Consider the following 23,406-nt stretch of genomic DNA (forward strand, 5'->3'; position numbering starts at 1 on the left):
TGAAGAATGTCTTATCCCCCTTTTTCATAGACTGAGCTAGTTTTTCTTCTGCCTGCGCTTTAGAAGTTCTCATAACTTGCTTGGCCTCTTTCTGCCTAATCTTGTAGATTTCCTTATCTTCATTGCTCTGGGTTTTTTTATAATTCCAAAATGCTAGCTTTTTATTTTTAATGATTTGGGCCACTTCTGCTGAGTACCACAGTGGTCTCTTCCTTTTTTTGCTTTTACTGACAAGTCTAATGCAATTTTCTGTTGCCTTCAATAATGCACCTTTTAAGTAGTCCCATTTCTCCTGGACTCCATCTAGAAGTAGTCCCATTTCTCCTGTACTCCATCTAGCCAGCAGAACTCCCCTCTCCTTTTCCTGTGCAGAAGATTGAAAAGTATGGGGATAGCCCCTATGTGAACAACGAGGAGACTGATCAAGTTTAAATGATTTGGGATAGTCCCTCTGATTCATTACGTCACTGCCTTGAATCCATGAACATCAACAGTTACAATCTCACATTCACCATGACCTCCAACCCTCATAGGGCACCTTTTTGGATGTGTCAATTGAAACTACTATTGATGGGATGTTCGTTAGTGATCTATATCGTAAACCTTCCACAGGAAACATTCTCCGAGCTGATAGCTTTCATCCCAAGCCCCTCCTTCAATCTATTCCCTACCCTCAATATTTGCAGCTTCGCCACAATTACAGTGATGACAATAGATTTAGACTGGCTGGTGCCCAACTTAAAGATCGTTTGCTGGCTAGAGGGTACTCCAGAACATGTCTAAGCAAGGCCTACAATGGTGCCTTCAAACAATCTCACACTCAGCTCCTATTCAATAACTCCAGAGTCCCCCTAACTCAGCACCCTCTTTCATCAATTCTGTCTGTTGAGAGCATACCTTGCATGGTGGAGGGAATATTTATCACCATTTATGATTTACACAGTTCATCTTTTGGGAGATCTGTTTCACCGTTTTTTATATCAGTGAATTATGGACTTTGGAGTTCATATATAATATTTATTTACGTTCCTTAGTTTGATGTAATCTTATATATATTTTCCCTCACTTTATGTTCATATGTGTATTTCTACACAATGTCATATATTTAATAATAGCGCACCAGACCATCTATCACCATGTGGAGCGTTTTACATAGGCAAAACCAAGAGGGAGTTCTGGCATAGAATAAAGAAGCATACTGTATACAGTCAGCAGAAATGGGTGACATTTATACCCCCATAGGCAAACACATAGCTTACTCTCACAATTACCATATACCACAATTATTGTTTTGGGCTTTGGAAATCATCACCCCTGATCCCAGGGGTGGTGACTGGAATAAACTCCTGTTACAAAAGGGAATCCCGTTGAATATATATCCTAAGAGCTACTCATCCCCCGGGTCTCAATGAGATTCTCAGCTTCAAGCCATTTTTGGAAAGGTTTACACAGGGGCGCAACTAAAGGGCTTGCAATTGCAACCGGGCCCCATGCTCCAGGGGACCTGTGCGGCTCCCCTGTACACCTGGAAAGGAGGGGCGGTGGGGGCAGCATGTAGAGAAATCACTGTCCTCCTTTTTTCTCCTGTAGCTGCAGGAGGAAAATGGAGGAGATTGGTTCCTCTGTATGCTGCCCCTGCCACTCTTCCTATCCAGTTCACTTGTGCTCTGCTGTCTGGGCCCCTGTGTGCTCCCTCCCCTCTCCTGCCGGCTGCTGCAGGGGATGTGTCACAATAAAGAACCAGGAAGGGGTCGGTAAATATGTAACTTACCAGCTTCTTCCTTTTCTGAATGGACAGAGTCGTAGTCAGTGACATTGTAAAAAAATAAATAAAATAAAATGATAAAAAAATACAATTAAAGTACCAAAAAATAAAAACTACTGACACCAGTGGGTGAACTTCCAGGATCTCAAAGATCACACTTGTAACCGGGGTCCTGAAGGTTCTTGTAACTTTTCTGAGTTTACATCTGGTCGCTCTGAACATCTTATGTGATTTTTTGTTCTTCTGTGTCTACAATATTTTGTAATAGGTTATATATTTTTGTATATCCTACTATAATCTGTACACATTATAGGTTTTTGATTGTTTTTAGTACTGTATTTCATTGGCTCATAGTCGACGTCCCTGTTCATTGCCATGCCCCATGTTCTGCACCCGGCACATGTAGCCCTGTTTTTCTGGGCTCGTGGCACCTGCGGGTCAGTGGATGCTTCCATCTGACCGGCAGGGATATCTGTGTCGGCGCGGCTTCGCAGTTAGACAGGAGATTAACTGCCCAGGTGTGTTCCATTTTGAGCATTATCGGATTGGCTCTTACTTGTCAGATGACCATTAACTGCTGGTATTTATACAGGCTTTCAGGCCTTTTTTTCTTTTGTTTCACTCTTTATACATTGGGTATCGTATAGTCCCGTTTTTTCCCCATGTGATCCCACTGTGGATTTCCTATTACCCATTTGTGATAAATACCCCTTTATGTGTCCTTTTCAGCATTGTTGAACTTAGCGGATTTGTAATGCAGCCATCACATCTAAGAATTGGTAAGCTGCAATATAATAAAAGTTTACTTTTGGGTTTAATATCGCTTTAAGCATGTTGTGATATGCTGATTGTCAGGCTTTGCCTGAATAACAATGCCCCAGGATCCTCCAACAGTAACCACATGACTAATGCCCGGGCACTTGTCCCATGAATAGCTGATAAAGGGAAATTTATAATATAATTAACTAGCTTTTACAAATAATAGGATTGCTACATGATGAAATACATTTATTAAAGTACAGCTCCCAATATACTAAACATATAAAAATAACTTATGCACTGATTTTTTTCAGTTGGCTGAGCAGTTTAAAACCCAAATTTATAATGCTGCCCAATACCAGATAATAATTAAACAGTAAGAGCCGGTTCACATTAGCACGACACGACTCCTTACTACTTCGGGGGCGACTTGTGCATTACATAGCACCACGACTTCGGAGCGACTTGCAAGGACTTCACATAATGAATGTCTATGCAAGTTGCTCCGAGGTCACCCTGAAATAGTACAGGACCCTTTTTCTGAGTCGGAGCGACTTGTGTCGCTCCTATTAGAACGGGTCCTGTAGCGGTCAATGGACCGCGACTTGTCCGGCTGACAAGTCGCCTGACAAGTCGCGCTAATGTGAACCGGCTCTTAGAATTGCTCTGTTGATCGTTGATTGATCATTGCTCTGTTGATTGATGGACAGAAAGAGGTAGGGTATATAGGAGGGATTTAGTGCACAACTCCAGCCAAAACGTTTTAATTCGCTTTGGATAGAGCAGGCAAAGGTTAAAGTCTGTGTCCCTATTAGAGAGATTTCCCCTTACTTGCTGGAAGGTGATAAGAAAGCTTTCCAAAGTCAAAATCAAATTTTATTATTAGGGAGGGTATGGATTAGATTGTCTGGAGGTTTTTATTGCTGTCCATGACCTGCCATTTGTTTATGTGTATCACAAGGTCAGGAAGTGAAGGAAAATCTCCCAATGGGGGTCACCAACAGAAATAAAAAGCTGGCAGATTTTCACTCTTCTCCATTCAATCAAAAAAAAAAAAAAAAATGTGGATGGAGTTATGCTTTAAATTGTTACTAAACCCAGGACCCTGCATTCACGGTATCTGCTCTCCCACAGTACACAGAACATGGAAATGCAATAGTTTTAGTAAATATAAACTACTAAATACTTTTTCTCATCAGCAGTATATAGCAATCTTGTGACTTCTATCAGTGTCTGGTAAAGCTTGTAGGAGGAGTTTTCCTTTCTACTCTGACTGTCCTAGGAGGCTGCATGACCCCTGACCCTCTGTCTGGATAGTGCGGATCACATGCACCCTACCAAGAACAAAAACGCTCTAGCAATACACACCAAACTGAGCATGTGCTGCTTGCCCCCAAGGTTCTGTTTTATCAGGAGATGGATTGGGGACAGTGGAAGGAGGGGAGGATCAGAGAGACAGGATTAAACAGTCTTTTTACTCAATGCAAAGGATTAACCACTTAGGTTCCACAGACAGTATAACAAGCATGCTTTACTGCATAACACTGATATTACAGTTGTGGGTTTAGTAATATATTAAGAACAAGGAGCTCAGGGGTGGTATTTCTAATGTAGTGATGTTCCCCAAGAACAGGCAAAGGGTCAAATATTGGCATAGAGACTGGATGATGGAAACAGTTGTCACAGCGATCAGTGTATGTGCCCTTTCTACTTAGCCAAGCCAGCTCAGGTGTAAACCATCAGATCTGGAGATTCTGTTGGGCTCTTTTACTCCTTTCATAGTGTCAGTCTCGTATCCAAGTGGCAGTACAAAGAACTCCCTTGGCCCCCAATCAAATTCATACTGGCCTTAGAAATTGACAGTTGTAATAAAGAAATCGGAATCAGATTCTTGGCAGTTGGGTGAAAAAAAAGGGCTCCAGTTTTATTTTGGATGCTCTATGGCTTACTTTAACAGATTGAATCCTATGTGCCTCTTTAAAACAGATCAGGAGCAGGGATGAGCTATGGTACAGGTGAACCCATGGAAAATTGTTACATAGTAGCAGGCCCCATGGGCCCAATGAACTGTAGTCATTGGATTTCCCACCCAGCAGCTGCACGCAACAAAAGAGCAGCAATACTCATTACATCGTTGACCTGATTTGGCTCTACTGATTATTCTACTGCACATGATCTGTGGGGGGTGTGGGGTTATTGTTGTTCTTGCAGGCTACCCCCTGATGATGTGCCATTTTGCATGCTCATCAGGGGGCTGGCCACAAGAAGAAGATACAGCCTGCTCCCGACAATGTCAAAGAAGATGGTGGAGCATAACTGGGTGTAAAGCAGTGGAGCACCATTTCCTTGGCTCTTTATACCAAGTTTACCCCTGAGCCAGGTCAGCTCTGATGTAAACCTGTAGATCTGGAGACAATATTGCCCACTTTCACTCCTTTTAGTCACGTGTCCAAGTGGCAGTATGAAGAAATTCCTTTATTATCCCTTGACCACCAATCAGGCTCCAACCTGCCATGGAAATTGGAAATTGGCAACTGCAATAGAGAAACATGAACTGGATTCTTTGGAAGGAAGAGAGCCAAGATCCCTGGTGCCGCACATCCACTGAGTCCTATGGTGGTATGAGAGTGACAACCTCAGCCTTGGCAAAAAAAAGGCCCCTGCTTTCATTTTTGGATGGTACTATTTCAATTACCTATTTTAAAAATGTGAATCCTATGTGCCTCTCTAAAACAGATTGGGAGCTGGGATGAGCTATGGTACGGGCGAACCCGTGGAAAATTGTCACACGATAGCAGGCGGTGGGCCCAAACAACTGTGGCTATTGGATTCATCATCTAGCAGGTACAAAGAAAAGGGTGGGGATACTGTTAACATTACTGACTTACTAATATCACTCTATGGGGGGATGGAGGGGTTCTTGCAACCTGCTCCTTGACAATGTGCCTCAGTGCACGTGTGTCATCAGGGGGCTGGCTGCAAGAACCCAGAAGATACAGCCAGCTCCAGTTGTCTTCAGAGAAGAAGATAGTGACAGAGCTGGGAGCAAAGCAGTATAGCTCCGGATCCCTTCAGAACACCTCTGGATTGTTGGACTTGTGAGTATGCTTTTTTAGGAGATGACCCAGTTTAAAAAAAAAAGAAGGGTAAGAGGGGATGAAGTTCCTCTTTAAGGGGTAATTTCTGATCGCCAGTTATTCCAATTCTTAACATTGTTTCACCAAAAATCCCCTTAATTATAGGATTACATCAGCAGAGTTGAAGAGTTGCCAACAGCTAACAATCAGACTTCAGCTGTTCTAGTGGGTTGGGAATTTATTTCATCACTGTCTTACTATACAATCCTGGAATGACAGTGTATGCTATTGTCCTGATATAGGACAGCACCCCCCTCTCTTACTGTACACGAGGGTTAAACCCAAAGCAGATACCCCTTTTCTTCCCGCTTTAAACTTCTAATCAGCTGGCTTCATGGCATCACCAGTTGCCAAGCAACCACCGGCGATAACCACCAACGTGGTCTTACATCCCAGCCCTAACAAAGACTTTAGGAACTGACAAGAAGTGACAATGGATAACTTACAAAAAGGGATTGAAATGTGCTAATTAAATCCGTCAGGACTGGATAAATGAAAATTTAAATATCATAAAGGATCCATGACTTGGCTTTGGTGATTGCCCAGCTCACAGAGACATATCATATTATGTACTTCAACAGTGTACCTTGCTCTGACCCTACTATGCCTTTTACTCACTTTTTGTTTTAAACATGAACAGTTTAAAATTGTCTTTGACCTACAACCAAAAATCAAATTTAAAGGGTTAGTTCACCTTTTTCAAAAACTGCCTATGCAGGTAACGGGTACCTGTAGGTAAAAAAAAAAGCTGTGCCGTTTTGACCAAAGTTGAATAATGCCCTTGGTTATAGGTGTAGGCCACGTAGGCCCGCGGGCTGAATGCAGCCCTCCAAACCATTTCATGTGGCCCTCGCACCTCTCCTGCTGCTACCCCCTCATCTCTGTTCCTACCTTGTCTCAGTAGTCGGCAGCAGAGAGAACAGAACTCATACACATTCTGTACCTCTCTGTTCAGCTGCAGCACCACCTCATCTCTACCTCCCCTGGTCTCAGCATTCAGCAAACTCTAGCCCTCCTCTGGTTCTCCTACAGACCCTGCACTTTCTGCTTCCCAGCTCCATTCCCAGCTTCTTCCAGGAAGCAGCACAAAATAAAGTGGGTGCACTGTGATGTAAGGGAGGGTGTAGGACTTTTCACTACTGATAGTGGGGGCTCTGACATCTGATGTAAGGTGAGGTGCTCTGGACATCTAGTCTTACAGATACAACCGGCCCTTTGAGGGCAACCATAATGCCGATGCGGCCCTCGATGAAATTGGGTTTGACACCCCTGGTGTAGGCCATTGACGTACCTGCCAAAGCCTGGCTGAAAAAGCCCAGAGATGTCATCATCCTTGTCCTGCCTTGTTGCTAGGATGTTGCCCAGAATCTCCCTGCCAATACTGCCCACCCCCACAATCAGAGGAGCAAGCTCAAACCTCCACGCATGTGCTCTCTTTCCCCAGTGTAGTAGCTCTAAACTCAGTGGTGCTGTGACACAGACGGGAGTGAGCTGTAATAAAAGGGGTGAGCAGTGTTCTGGACATTTTATAGATAGGCAACTCCTATCCTCATATTGATTAGTGGTTCCAAATTAATAACCACTACAGTAGGGAACAGACACAAAAAGATACTCTGAGCATCTTTACAAAATAAAGATGCAATTGAAGGCTTTTATACACATGATTAAGTCGGTTTTACATTAATATTACAATTGTACTTTTATGGTAACAAAGGGCGTAACATAGGCAGGCTAATTCTAATCAGGACTCAAAAGAATGCAAAAAGAATTAAAACATTATCAGTGCCGTGTGCGCTACATACAAAATAGAATAGAATAATATACAGAACTTACATATTTCCTTTACAGCAGTAACAACTTGTAATGCTTTAGTTACGTCCTAGCAACACAGCAGTACGGGGGGATTGCCATCTCTGGGAGATTTGTTTCCCAGGCTTCTGGAGGTACAGTGCATCTGAAAAGTATTGACAGCTCTTCACTTTTTCCACATTTTGTTATGTTACAGTCTTATTGCAAAATTGAGGGGAATGTTTTTTTTCTCAACAAAAGATGCTTTAAACTCAATATTTTTTTAAAAATTCTACAAACAATACCCCATAATTACAACATTAAAGAAGTTTGTTTGAAATCTTTGCAAATTAACCACTTACCGCATATCGATGTACCTGTACGTCGGGTAACTTTGCGGGGTTATACCGGGATGATGCCTCTAGCTAGAGGCATCTTCCCGGTACCATGGTTTAAAGCCGACGGTCGGCTTTCCGTCGGTAATGACCGATGCGGCTCGGGAGCCGCTCGATCGTTACCCGGGTGAGCGGGAGGGGACGTCCCCCTCTCCCGCCGCCTTCCGTGGCTTTGCTCGGGGCTCCCGTCCCACCGGGAGCCCCGAGCACCCAGCCGGCACGTCCGCCGGCTGGATGGAGTCCCGATTAATGCCGGAAACTGCATCGATCGGGTCTCCGATGACGTAACCCGGAGGTGGCGTCCATGATGTCACTTCCGGGTTACTGTGCTGCAAAAGGCGGCAAATTTAAAAAACGGCTGTATGCAAAAACGCCGTTTTCGGCGTTTTGCAAACATGGAAGTGTAGTGGAGGGGTCTAGGGTCTTTTAGACTCTCGATCCCTCCATAAAAGTGTACCTGTCACTGCATATTGCAGTCACAAGGGATGTTTACATTGCTTGTGACAGCAATAAAAGTGATCAGATTTTTTTTTTTTTAAAAACTGTAATAAAGTTAAAAAAAAAAAGAAAAAAAAATTTAGCCGCCCCCCGTCACCGTTAGCTTGCGCACAAAAAAAACGTATATGCAAGTCGAGCCGCGAATGAAATCGCTGTTCAAACCAAACATGTGAGGTATCACCGCGATAGCCAGAGCGTGGGCAATAATTTAAAAAAAAAGAGCTACACTCTAACTCTAAACTGGTAACCATTAAATAAATTTAAAGCGTCGCAGATTGAGATCTCTATTGACCGTAGTTTGTCGCCATCCCAGGGGGGGGGGGGCGCAATTTTAAACCGTAACATGTTGGGTATCTATTTACTCGGCGTGACATCATCTTTCACAATATACAAAAAAAATGGGCTAACTTTACCGTTTAGTATTTTTTAAATGCAGTGAAATGTGTTTTTTCTAATTTTTTCCAAAAAAATGGCGTTTTAAAGACCGCTGCGCAAATACCGCGTGACAACAAATTTTGCAATGACCGACATTTTATTCTCCAGAGTCTTTGCTAAAAATATATATATAATGTTTGGGGGTTCTAAGTAGTTTTCTAGGAAAAAATACTGGTTTTAACTTGTAAACAAAAAGTGTCAGAAATAGGGCTTGGGCTTAAGTGGTTAATTAAAAAAAAAAAAGGAAAAAAAAAAAAAATCACATGTACGTAAGTATCACAGTCTTTGCCATGACACTCAAAATTGAGCCTAGGTGCATCCTGTTTCCACTGATCATCCTTGAGATGTTTCTACAACTTGATTGGAGGCCACCTGTGGTAAATTCAGTGGATTGGACATGATTTGGAAAGGCACACACCTGTCTATATAAGGTCCCACAGATAACAGTGCTAGTCAGAGCACAAACCAAGCCATGAAGTCCAAGGAAATGGAAGAAGTTTGGAACCACCAGGACTTCCTAGAGCTGACCGCCCAACCAAACTGAGCGATCAGGGCCTTAGTGGGGAGGTGACTAAGAACCCTATGGTCACACTGACAGAGCTCCAGCATTTCTCTGTGGAGAGAGGAGAAGCTTCGAGGAGAACAACCATCTCTGCAGCAGTCCAACAATCAGGCCTGTATTGTAGAATGGCCAGATGGAAGCCACTCCTCAGTAAAAGGCACATGACAGCCCACTTGGAGTTTGCCAAAAGGCACCTGAAGGACTCTCACACCATGAGACACAAAACTCTCTGCTCTGATGAAACAAAGGTTGAACTTGTTGACCTGGATGGCAAGCGTTTTCTCTGGAGGAAACCAGACACCGCTCATCACCTAGCTAATACCATCCCTACAGTGAAGCATGGTGGTGGCAGCATCATGCTGTGGGGCTGTTTTTCAGCGGCAGGAACTGGAAGACTAGTTAGCATTAAGGGAAAGATTAAAAAAGAAAAAAAAATCCACCCTAAAGATGATGAAAAAGGACTGCTGCCTCCCTCTGAATATAACCATGACCTGAATAGGATAATGTGAAAACATTTTTTTCACATTAAAGGGAAATATTAATGCAGCAATGTACAGAGACATCCCTGTAGAAAACCTGCTTCAGAGCGCTCTGGATCTCAGACTGGGGCGAAGGTTCATCTTCCAACATGACAACGACCCTAAGCACACAGCCAAGATAACAAAGGAGTGGTTACGGAACAACTCTGTGAATGTCTTTGAGTGGCCCAGCCAGAGCCCAGACTTGAACCCTATTGATCATCTCTGGAGAGATCTGAAAATGGCTGTGCACCGACACTCCTCATCTAACCTGATGGAGTCTGAGAGGTCCTGCAAAGAAGAATGGGAGAAACTGCCCAAAAATAGGTGTGCCAAGCTTGTAGCATCATACGCAAGAAGACTTGAGGCTGTAATTTGTGCCAAATGTGCTTCAACAAAGTATTGAGCAAAGGCTGTGAATACTTATGTACATGGGATTTTTTTTTTCATTTTTTACTTTTAATAAATGTGCAAAGTTTTCAAACAAACTTCTTTCAAGTTGTCATTATGGGGTATTGTTTGTAGAATTGTGGAGGAAAATAATGAATATAATCCATTTTGGAATAAGGCTGGAACATAAAATGTGGAAAAAGTGAAGCGCTGTGAATACTTTCCAGATGTACAGTAGGGAGATGGCCTACACCTATAGCAATGGCATTAAAGGTGAACTAACATGTCCCACATGCTAATATTGGTGTGACTATCAGGAGTAATTTAAAAGGTTGCTCATGTAGTGTATTTTTAGTCCATTTCAGAAAAAGTAATGTAGCATGCTCCTTATTAAAAAGTCAGAAACTTAATGATATATCAGAGCTTTCAATTACTGCAGGTTGCTGTCAGCCCTCTTTACATTGGAGGTGGCCTCCCCATCACATGATCACTGTTGGCTGTACAGTAGCTTATGGCCCGTACACACAAAAGGAAAATCGTACAATAAAAATATAGAGTCTTGGCTATATACGTGTTATGTTTTCTTTCAATAAATTGTGACGAAAAAAAAAAAAAGGCGTCATACCCTCCTCGGGTGTGACGTTGGTTGTGCTTCGATATCTTGTAAGGAAGGTTCTTCTCCCCAAGGCTCTCCAGGTTTCGAATGATGGCTCCTTTTTCAAAGAGAGCTTCCATTGTACGTTTTAGAGCGGCCACTGTCTCAGGCTGTAAAAAAAAAAAAAAAAAAGAAGATAGTATTAATAAAAATAATTTTAAAAAGTGCATGTTTGATTTTTAGCCAAGGTCTGCCTTGAGGATTTTTTTTTTTTTTTAATACATCACAAACAGATTATTTACCAAGTGTTAGTTTTGCAGATTTGTGGATAGTATAAACAATTTTTAATAACATTTGACTTCATCTATTGGCATAGGTGTGGGCAGCCTATTGCATTAGGGTGTGCACCCCAAAGCTCAAACACATAGACATGTGTATATACTGATGGTGTCAGTAGGTTAGAGATCGGTGTCTGTAGTTTTGTTATTTTTTTATTCTTTTTTACAATTTTTTTATTTTTTTGTTAGCCTAGTTAGGGAGCTTTTGGTGAAATGTCAGGGGTCTTAACAGGGGGAATCTGCACCACAAGGGGTAATTACGGTGTGCCCAGGCACACCTGTCACACCCTGTGCGCACGCCTATGTCTATTGGCCTGTTTAACACCGCCGACCTGGGTAATAAAAATATAAGATATGCATACTTTTTCTTGGATGGACTGAACAAAAAATCCCCCGTCTATGCGATATCCACAAGCAATGAAAGCTGAAGCCTCTCATAGGCAATAAATAATGCTTAGAGATGTAAGCCCTTGTCTGATTACTATTGTTTCCAGTCAATAATTTGGCATGAAAATTCCACTCCCCTTGCTTCTTGAAAAATACACTAGAACTGATCCTTGCTTCCAACCAGGACACTATCTGCAAGGAGTTTGCTTGTTTTCCCAGCACTTGCATGAGTTTCCTCCGGGTACCTCCCACACTCCAAAGACATGCTGCTGGGTTAATTGGCGCCTGTCTAAATTGGCCCAGATATACAGTGGGTACAGAAAAGAATCCCCCCTCCCCTTTAAAATAATCAAATTTTGTTGCTTTGCAGCCTGAATTGAAGGCAGACACAGTTTTTCTTTAATGCAGATGTATTTACTAGTAACTTACTGTAGCTGTATTAACTAGCAACTTATAACATCTAAGTGAAAAAGATCCATACATATCAGAAAAAATAAAAATAAAAAACTGAATTACTGAGTTGGAAAAAGGATCCCCCCCTTATGTCAGTATTTTGTTGAATCGCCTTTTGCTTTAATTACAGCCTTTAGTCTGTTGGGATATGTGTCTACTAACTGCACATCTAGACTTTGCAATAATTTGCCCATTCTTCTTTGAAGAACTGCTCAAGTTCAGTTAAATTTGATGGTGACCATTTGTGGACTGCAGTCTTTAAGTCATTCCACAGATTTTCAATGGGGTTTAAAGCCCCGTACACACGTACCGATCGTCGGCATACAAACGTTCGTCTTTTCTCCCCGGGATGTCGGTGTCTGTTGAAAAGTGCAAAGACTGCCCAAGAATTTTGTCCGCCGACTACAGCCGACTGCAGAAGTGATGTCATGTAATGGTTAACTTTCCCTGTGTTTTTTCTTTTCTGAGCATGCCCAGTCTTGCAAATCTGCGGTCTGTCGGCAGAATTCTGTACTGACTGGCGAACAATCGTCCGTTCTGGTGTCGGCATACAAAAATTTAAACGCTTGCAAGAAAGACTCTTGTCCGCAGAATGTGCGCAGACAGCTGTCGGAGGCACCATACTAACAAGCGTACAATCGGCAGATCTTTCGTCCGCCGACGTTTGTATGCCGACGATCGGTACGTGTGTACGGGCCTTAAGTCTGGGCTCTGACTAGGCCATGCAGGGACATTCACCTTTTTCTCCTTCACCCACTGTGTGGTAATTTTTGCTGTGTACTTTGGGTCATTGTCATGTTGGAAGGTAAACCTTCTTCCCATTGACAACTTTCTGGCAGAGGGGGGCAGATTTTCCTCAAGAATTTGATGGCATTTTTCCCCATCATATTTTTCTTCTATCCTGACAAGTGCTCCAGTCCCTGCTGCAGAGAAACACCCCCATCCCAGGATATTACCACCTCCATACTTTACTGCCGGATTAGTGTTCTGTACTGGATTTTCGCCAGACATATCTGGTGTGGAGGGCAAATAATTAAATTTTATTCTTATCTGACCACCTCAAACGCAGCTTGAAGATTCTGAGGCTAAATGGAAAAAGGTGTTATGGTCAGATGAGACTAAAGTTTAATGAATTGACCTCAACACCAACGATGTCTGGCGCAAATGCAATACAACTCACCATCTAGACTTCTCAGCTTGCCTCAATTTTCCTCCAGGAAACCTAAAAAATCTCAGTTGCAATGGGGCTTTGCCCACGCTGCAAGAGCTAACCACTTGTTTAAAGGGATTGTAAAGGCCGAAGGTTTTTTTTATCTTATTGCATTCTATGCATTAAAGCGGAGTTCCGGCCACAAAAAAATGTTTTCAATGAAAATACCCCCGGGACAGTCAGGGCTAGTACATTCCACAATGGATAGCCTCTGATCTGTCCCGGTTCACACTTACCTTTTAGAAGAAATACTTACCTTGAAAATTTCTTCTCCAGCGCTGCCATCTCGGATGTGGGCAGCTGAAGCCAGCGCGTCCTCTTCTGCATCCTCTTCTCCCAGAATGCGCCTGCACCGGCCCCACTCGTCACTTCCGGTGCACGCACGTCATCCCTCCACAGCTTCTGGGCATGCCCAGAAGCTGTTTAGCAGGGAATGAGGCGCCGCACCGGAAGTGACGAGTGGGGCCGCTGCAGGCGCATTGATTCTTGGGAGCGACATTGTTCAGCTCCCAGGAATCAATGCAAAGAGGAAGTGACGGCGCAGGCCGCGGCCGCAGAGGGAGGAAGTGGAAGGAAGGCGAGTATATATTTTTCTGCAACAACAAGGTAAGTAAAAAAAAAATCGTAATTATCCATTTCTTTTTCAGGTGACTAGAAGCAAGCAGATGGCCCAAAATCGACTATGTCGATTTTGTGGCCGGAACTCCGCTTTAAGATAAAAAAACCTGTGTGCAGCAGCCTCCCCCAGCCCATCTCTGTCTAGTGATGTTGCAGGAGTTTCTCAGATGAACTGGACTCCCCTCCACTTTGGCTGAGACAGCAGCCAATCAGGAGAAAGGGGGCAGGGCAGGGTCACAGCTCTGTCTCTGAATGGACACGGAGCCGTGACTCGGGTCTGGGTGCCCCTATAGCAAGCTGCTTGCTGTGGGGGCACTCAACAGAAGGGAGGGGCCAGGAGCACAGAAGAGGGACCCGAGAAGCAGAAGATCCGGGCCACTCTGTGCAAAACCAACTGCACAGAGCAGGTAAGTTTAAAATGTTTGTTATTTAAGAAAAAAAAAAAAAAAAAAAGAGACTTTACAATTGCTTTAAGTCTAAGAGCCCATTCAGACTAGCGCGACACGACTTTGGGGGGCCGACCTGTGAAGTGGAGTGCACCGCGACTTCGGCGCGACTTGCAGAGACTTCACACAATGGAAGTCTATGCAAGTCGCTCCGAGGTTGCCCCAAAGTAGTACAGGACCCTTTTTCTAAGTGTTTCTTGTGTCGCTCCTATTAGAACGGGTCCTGTGCGAATCAATGGACCGCGACCGAGCGCGACTTGTCAGCCTGACAAGTCGCGCTAATGTGAATAGGCTCTAAATGTGGCAGTCTGAATATTTTTGATTTTGGAAAGCATTAAGACCACTATTTTCTGGTCAAGACTTTATTGCAAACCTTATTTCCTGGATGAAATGTCACTTATGGTATTTGTTGGTCTTTTTTTTTTTTTTACTTGCATTTGCCTTTTAATTCTAATAAAAAAAATTACATATGACTGATAGGCGAAAAGGAAATAGAATGCACTGAAAATTTACAGCTTCACAAAAAAAAAAAATTGAGCAGGCGCTGGTCTTCCAGGCTTGTGCTTGGAGGGCTAGATCAGTGGTCCTCAAGGCCCACTAACAGGCCTGCAAAATAACTGAAATACATCCCAGGTGATATAATTTGCTGCTCAGTGATTGCAGTACTCTAGTCTGCATCTCCCCAAGGTAATACTTAAAATCTGGCCTGTTAGTGGGCCCTGAGGACCGGAGTTGAAGACCACTGGGCTAGATGATTACTAAACTGAAAAGCCTGATTTTATGTTCTCTGTTAGACATCTCAGTCATATTTACAGTATTAAGCAAATACAGCCATGGCTTCCTTATGGATTTCTAGTGAAAAGGCCACCAAGTGATTTTTATATACAGTTTCCTCCAGTCATGTTTTACAGATAATTAAACCAGATCAGATGACAAATGCCTAAACACACAATAAAACTTTCACCTGCTGGAGGACAGGAAGTTTTGTTCAGCCAGCCCTGTGATTCACCACTACCCTCAACAGCCAGTAAAGTGACCCAATATTTCTTTCTGCAGTTTCCATGTAAACTTTTCATTGGACCCTTATCCTGGAAACGTTCTGGTGTAAGCTGGCTGAAGGCACAGATGTGACATAGGAAGTAGGGTTGTCATCCACCTGGTTATGCAGTGTACTTACTTTGCCTAGAGTTCTAAGGTGGCATAATCTTTGAATTTTAACAGAATTTTTTCTAGCGCTCATTGACAGACGTAGTCCTCGGTGATACAGCACCTTCGGGTTATGTTGCCTCCACAGGAGCAGGACTAGACAGGAAATTAAAAAGCTCTGGCCACACCCTAGGGGCAGTCCCAGAGGGTATATCCTCTCTCTCTCTGCCTCAGCAAATCAGTTATTTTCTGTCTAGTTAGGAGTAAGGACCTAGATACCTTGCTGGGATCTTCGGTCCTGGCAAGATTTTTTTCTTAAAAGATTTTTTAGACAGCTTTTTTTCTCCAGTGTTCCTGTGAGATCTTCAAGCAAGAAAGCTGAACTGGGCGACGGGCTGGATGTTGAGATCCGGTGGTCACCCCAGTTCAGCCTACGAGCGCGTGCAGGCCATAGCTCCGCGCTGGGTCGGCCGCGACAAAGTCCCATTAAGGGACTGACCCCGCGAGTTAAACGTCTCGCTGAAACGCCAAAGACCATGAGTCACGGCGTCCATATCGGTCGACAGCCCTCCCGCCCCCGTGGAGAGGGGTACTGTCAGGAGTTGGTGCCCGCCTGGTTCCGGTATGGTGAGTAGTATGTTCCCCCTTTTCCCCTGACGGGTCTTGTGGTGAACGCGGGCCCCTCTCTGTATGGTAAGATAGAGTCCCTCTCTATCCTATAACATGACACAGATCCTCCTACTTTGAGTGTGATTTTATGTGCAAAAAGCCAGGAGGCTTGGTTTGGGAGCTAACAATCTAATTGTATACATGTTTAAAAGATTGTAATCAGTGGCATTCTGGGAATCTTACGGTGATAAGAATAAGCTACCTACCAGTCAGAAGCCACGGACATGTAGACTGCCTTCCTAAATCAGATCTCCAGCTATAAGCAGGCCTCCTGAACGGCCATGCGGTCCGCCAGGGCCGGTACCGCCAACCACGCCAAATCCCCATGCAGAGAGAGTGTTGTGTGCCCTGCAGCACACCGCTATTCAGTACAGGCCGCCGCCATTTTTTTTGCTGGATCGCACGAGCCGCCATCTTGGCGTAGCCTCGTGTCTCCAGCATGGGGGCGGCCATGTTTGAGGTGATCCAAACACCTCGTGGAGCTAGGGGAGGCGCCGGAAGGCGTGCAGAGGGGCGGAGCCGCCTCCTTTCTTCCTGGGCAGCCAGCCAAAAGACTTCCTGTTTGTCAAGACAGCGCTGTAACCTGTTGCAGTTAAACTCTGAGCATCAAGTGGTGAGCCTGGGGGTCTATCTCTCTCTCTCTCGATCGATAGGGATCCCTAGCAGGTAACACTAAGGGGCTTTTTGTGGCGCTGGGGGTCTGAAAAAAAAAAAAAAAAGAAAGTTTTTTATTTTTGAATTATATTATCCAGGAAGTGACTGGAATTATCATGGACCCTGCCACACATATTCCCCCACCTGTTTCCCTCGAGGGGGCCACGGGACCCGTCGGTGCACAGAGTATAGAGTCATTTACAGCAATTTTGGAGTCTATGGTGGCTCGGGTGGAGGCGGCCTGTCAGGGACGGGGGTCAAGGAAGCGACCCCCGCCTACCCCTATACTATCTGACACCTCTGACTCAGATTCAGAGATGGTCACTGCAGTTGCAGGTCCCTCTGCAAGGGCTGTTATCTCAGGTAAAGCTCCCTCAGACAGTGAGGAGGACGTTTCTTCTCCCGCTATAATTCAGGAAGAAGCATTGGTGGACGCACTAGTTGTGGCAGTGCAGGAAACCTTAAAACTTGAGGTTTTACCGACAGAGGCAACTGAAACAGAGATTCCTTTTGGTACTAATAAGCTCATCAAAACGGTGAAGGTTTTTCCTGTACCCAAGTGTTTCGGTAATAAGATTAAAGGAGAATGGGAGCATTCTAAACGTACCTTTACTATTTCCAAGCGTATTGCTAGACGCTATCCGTTTGAGGAATCCATCATTAAGAAATGGACGGTACCACCAGTGGTGGATCCACCTATTTCCAGGCTGAATAAAGCCACGGTTATCCCAGTGGAGGACACTTCATCCTTTAAGGATCCGGTGGATCGAAAGATGGAAGCAGAGTCCCGCACCATCTTCTCTCTGATAGGGTCAGCATTTAGACCAGTAATTGTTATTGGTCTAGTTTCCCAGACACTTACAGAATGGGCGAAAATGGTACGCCAAGACCTTAGGGGAAAAGATATTCCCCAGGAGACATCTGATTTGATGGAACAGATTATACAAGGGCTACAGTTTATCTGTGACGCAGCCTTGGACACTACTCCCCTATTAGGGCATGCATCTATGTCAGCGGTCATCCTCAGACGTGTGCTGTGGTTAAAATGCTGGTCAGCTGACCTAGGTTCCAAAAAGACCTTGACAAATCTCCCCTTTCAGGGGAATCGTCTATTTGGGGCCAACCTAGATGAAATCATTAAGGATGCCACTGGGGGCAAGAGCACTTTTTTGCCACAGGCTGCTAAAGCTAAGGGACCTCGCAACAAGCGAGGACCTTTCTTTACCGCCCATAAAGGGCGCCCGGCTGGAACAAGCGGGAAAGGCAAGACTCCTCCAGGAGGGTTCAAGAAGGGCTGGTCGGACAAACAGAGGACCAACCCAGCCAAACCCGAAGCAAAGGAGTACACAGCCTGAAGGTGCGCCCCCACCCGGTTTCAGGGTGGGGGGACGTTTTCACCGGTATTCAGGACATTAGATCGAGCATCAACCACTATTACCGGTGCGATTCTTCCCTTCCAACATTTAAGTACGACAGGAAGCGGTAGTTACCGTTCCCTGAATAGATCTTTTCCTTTACCTTTTCCTAAGATTAGTCCCTATACCTCACAGGAATCGGATCTGGTTGACCAGATAGGCCAAGAAGCCTCTAGTCGGGTGACTTCGGTCCCTGAGGTTCAACCAGAAAAGATCACCCTTCCTGATAACAATCAGGTATCTGATAAATGTGTGGGAACAGAAAACGACCAGACTTTCTCGGATGGTCGGGGCCAGATACCTCTAGGGACGCCTGGTTCAGATCCAATAAGCGCCAATGGTCCTAGAAATTCTAGGCTGGCCTCGTCAAGCCGGCCTGGCCGACTTGGACATGCTAGTCGCAGACGTTCCGTGGGAACTTCGTCTCAGGGAGTGTCTGTGGTCTCAAGGACCAATTTACCATCATGCTTTACAGTCGCTGGTTTTAATGGCCTGGCCATTGAGACCCAAGTACTGAAGGACAGAGGTTTGTCTACTTCAGTCATTCCTACCCTTATTAAAGCAAGGAAAGCGACTTCCAGCAAGGTCTATTATCACACATGGAAGACTTATATTGCATGGTGCGAATCTTTAGGATTTCCTCCACGTACCTATTCGGTGACTCGAATATTGGCCTTTTTGCAACAAGGGGTTGAGCAGAAGCTAGCCTTGAGCACCATCAAGGGTCAAGTTTCAGCATTAGCAATCTTCTTTCAGAAGCCTTTAGCTACCAAGTCCTTGGTGCGGAATTTCATCCAGGGGGTGCGGCACCTGGCTCCACCAGTCCGCGCGCCCTTACCGCCCTGGGATCTTAATTTGGTTTTGTCGGTTCTACAGAAACCTCCCTTTGAAAACATCAGGGAGATTCCCTTGCTTACTTTATCCCAGAAGTTGGCCTTCTTGGTGGCTATCACTTCTGCTCGCAGGGTGTCAGAACTGGCTGCATTATCATGCCAGTCCCCATACCTAGTGATTCATAGGGATAAGGTAGTACTTCATCCTAAGCCATCCTTTCTTCCTAAGGTGGTTTCAGATTTTCATCTGAATGAAGATATTGTACTACCTTCCTTGTGTCCTCAGCCCAAGCATCATCGGGAACATGCGTTGCATTCCTTAGATGTGGTTCGGGCAATCAGGGTATACCTGAAAGCTACGGAATCATTCCGTAAGACGGATTCACTTTTTGTGATCACGGATGGCCCCAGAAAGGGTTTGCCTGCATCTGCCGCGACCATTGCCAAATGGATTAGACAAATGGTGGTACAGGCTTATTCTATTAAGGGTCAGAGTCCTCCGTTCCCTGTTAGGGCGCACTCCACTCGAGCGCTCAGTACTTCCTGGGCCTTTCGCCATCAGGCGTCAGTGGTCCAGGTATGTAAGGCGGCCACCTGGTCGTCGGAACATACCTTTACAAAATTCTATAAAATTGATGTGACGGCATCGGCGGATGCCTCATTTGGCCGCAAGGTTTTGCAGGCCGCAATTTGAGGAGACCGGTGGTCTACCTCGAGGGTTTTTTTCTGTTTGAAAAAAAAAAAAAAAAAAAATTTTTTCTCTTTTTTGTTGAGTCTCATCATTAAGGATGAGCATTGTAAACTTCTAGTTGGCACCGGTTGGGCCTTCTAGATTGGGATTTGATTTTCATTTTCCCACCCCTCATTTGTGATACCGCTCTGGGACGTCCCGAAGGTGCTGTATCACCGAGGACTACGTCTGTCAATGAGCGCTAGAGAAAAATGGATTTTTGTAAAATCTTACCGTAAAATCCTTTTCTCTTAGCTCATTGACAGACGTAGTCCCCGCCCCTCTGTTTTTTGAGTTGGGTTGGGTTAAAATCTCTAAAGACTGCTTTTTCACATAACTGATTTGCTGAGGCAGAGAGAGAGAGGATATACCCTCTGGGACTGCCCCTAGGGTGTGGCCAGAGCTTTTTAATTTCCTGTCTAGTCCTGCTCCTGTGGAGGCAACATAACCCGAAGGTGCTGTATCACCGAGGACTACGTCTGTCAATGAGCTAAGAGAAAAGGATTTTACGGTAAGATTTTACAAAAATCCATTTTTAGTTTCAACAAACTAAATGGATACATGCCCTACTGAGGTTCAGAAATAAACTTCCATACAAATCTGTATTATAATGCTTTACATTTTCAGGATGAAAATCTGTTTTATAATCCAGCCTATCAATGTTATGATGCACGGTTTTTATGCAGCTACTAAACGTGCCTTGTATGGTGACCCCCATTCCCAATTGGGGACCAAGTGTGTGTCATACTTTACATTATTTTCAGCAAGAAAACAAGACAAGGTAAGACTAAAATTGGATGTAGGATAAATCTTTATAACGCGCAAACAATGAGCAATGCACAGGTTAGTATAAATAAAACTTTGTAAATCCTTTTATTTATGAGGCTCAGAAAAAGTACATTATGATTGGCACAGTTTAAAGCATTTTACCATTGTTCAAAGATAAAGTACAGAATACCATTCAATGTACTTGACAAGAATTACAAACAATAGACGCAGACTAATTCTGAAATCTTGTTGTTCATCCAGAAAATTGCCATGAGGTTTTGCGGCTCTGTATTTATGGGAAAAGGAAAACCAGATTGTGGATTTTTCTATGTTTTATGGGGGGAGGCATAAGAATGGGAGGGGGTAGAGAAGAGAGTCCAGGGTAGGTGTGGTAGGAGGGGGGCCATTGAAGGTGTGAGAGGAAGAGTAGAGTGAGAGCAAAGAGGGGTCAATAGGGGGAAATGGAAGAGGAATAGTAGGGAAGAAGAGGTAGGGGTTGATGGGGTAACAGAGGGGCTGGGTATCCCTCAGGTGGGTGCAGGGGCTCTTTGCCCTTCTGAGAACCTGAAGTTGATTCAGTAAAACCAAGTTGTACAATATATATATGGGTCCGTTTTGACAGGGGAAAGTGAGGTTCTCCATTTGTCTAACATTTTCTATTCCAGGTAGCTACAGTGATATAGGGGGTGAGTGGTCTCTCCATTTCAGGGGGATAAAGGATTAGGCAGCATTTAGGAGGTAGGGAAGGGCACATTTCTTGTAAGTTTTAGTGGGGATGCTAGAATGATGTAGAAGGAAGAAGGCTGGGTCATCTGGAATGGTGAAATCTGTGAATTTGTTTTAGACTTCTCTAATCTTTTTCCAAAAGGGTCTGAGTTTTGGGCAGGGTCAAAACACACAGAAGGATAAAGTAATTGTAAAGCCTCACTTTGTTTTATTTAAAAATAACAAACATGTTATACCTACCTGCTCTGTGCAGTGGATTTGCACAGAGCAGCCCAAATCCTCCCCTTCTTGGGTCCCTCTTTGGTGCTCCTGGCCCCTCCCTCCTGTTGAGTGCCCCCACAGCAAGCAGCTTTCTATGGGGGCACCTGAGCCAAGCCATAGCTCCGTGTGTCCATTTAGACACAGAACCCCGGTTTGACCCTCGCCCACCCTCTTTCCTTATTGGCTAAATGACTTTAAATGACAGCAGTGGGAGCCAATGGTGCCACTGCTGTGTCTCAGCCAATCAGGAGAGAGAGAGTCCTGGATGGCAGAGTCTCTACTGCAACATCGCTGGATAGAGATGAGTTTCAGGTAAATATTAGAGGGTCCTGCAGTGGACTTCTGGGCTGTATTGCTGGAGAACCATTGGGGTTTTGTACCATTAAGATAAGGTTTCTATAGTTGGTTTTTGTTTTTTGTTTTTTTATCCATTGACGGTCCACATTTGTGAAAGGGGCCTAAGGCTTCTTTCACACGGCCGCTCCGGATTTATTCTCCGCTGCGGGACTTTTTTTTTTTTTTTTCACGGAGCGGATGACACTTGTGTCATCCCCTCCGTATGTCCGCATATCATCCCATCCGTTTGCGGATGATATACGGACATAATGTAAGTCTATGGCATTGCGGATGTCAGCGGATGACACCGCTGACTTCCGATTTTGCTTCCTTTCCGTTTTTTGAATGGATGAAAAAATAGGGTTCTGTTCCGTTCCAAAAAACGTAACAGAACTGAAAGGAAGAAAATCTGATATCAGCGGATGGTATTCCGCTGACATCCACAATGCCATAGACTTACATTATGTCCATAAATCATCCGCAAAAAAATAGGATGATTTGCGGACATGAAAGGGCCCTTAGGGTAATTTATAAGTCTTCCTCTCAGTGTGTGAGGAAAGGGATCATGTGGCCTACCTTTGGTTGAAAGAGAAGGGTATAAAAATAAACCTTTTAATCTATAAAATTAAAAACTAATAAAAAAATCTTTAAGGGAGAAGCCATTACATGGTTATAACTTGGATAATCATCACACCACATTTTGAAAGTTATTCACAGTTAAATACTGGATCACAAACTTCTTGCAACTGGGCTTCATCCATTATACAGAATGAAGTACTGCTACCCTGGAACAAGAAAGGCAGGCTTTTCCCTGGGCAGCAAAACAAGCTGTGGAACAGCAAATGGTGTGTCTGTTTGGCAAGCAACAGATTTGGTCCCAAGACTTATATGTTGCCAAGGCTACTTATACAAATCTAATTTATGACTCACTAGCTTCTGATGGGGCTTTCCCCCTTACTTGCAGAACAATAATCAGGAGCACATGGCTTATCAAATGTCCAAATCATGTTTCTGCAGGGGGCATAACAACAAATTACTCAAGACAAATTGGCTCTGAAAGACACAGTTAAAGAGGACCTGAACTCAAAAAGTGAAGATGTGCTATCTTCTATGGGATATCTAGAAATGGTATAGTGCCTGTGCAGAAAGTGGAAACATTTACCTTTTGTCTTCCTCCTGAAAACAGCAGTGCACTTCCTGCACTGTATATCTGCAGTATGAGATTATCTAAAGTACTGCTGTCCCTAACTACTAGTCTCAGAAAATTCGGAGAGATTTGGGGGATGTCACTAGTATGCTTCTCATTGTTTTTTATGTTGGATAAGATGCTTTACCTGAAGACTTGCAATACAAGGATCTACCTAACCATGCTTCATTCATTAGGTGGATCTGTGCATTCTCCACCTCTCTTGCCATTTCTTGAACGTTTCCCTACCAATCAGGATCTGTGCATTCTCCACCTCTCTTGCCATTTCTTGAACGTTTCCCTACCAGTCATTAGATCTCCATTCATCAAGAGGGAGCTTTGAAACAAGGAAGCACAGCCCTGCCTCTACCAAGATGGCTACCTCCAC

The 23,406-nt window shown here is 44.2% G+C and overlaps 1 protein-coding gene across 1 annotated transcript in view; it reads right to left on the reverse strand.

The window, feature by feature from the left end:
• Positions 1–23,406, reverse strand: part of MRPS6 (mitochondrial ribosomal protein S6) — a 114,357-nt gene that overhangs the window by 12,507 nt on the left and 78,444 nt on the right. The window contains exon 2 of the mRNA XM_082244916.1: positions 10,873–11,012. Within this exon, the coding sequence (XP_082101042.1) occupies positions 10,873–11,012 (140 nt within the window). The remainder of the gene's footprint in view (positions 1–10,872; positions 11,013–23,406) is intronic.

Source organism: Pelophylax lessonae, assembly GCF_965119305.1.
Source record: "Pelophylax lessonae genome assembly, chromosome: 2".
NCBI lineage: Eukaryota > Metazoa > Chordata > Amphibia > Anura > Ranidae > Pelophylax > Pelophylax lessonae.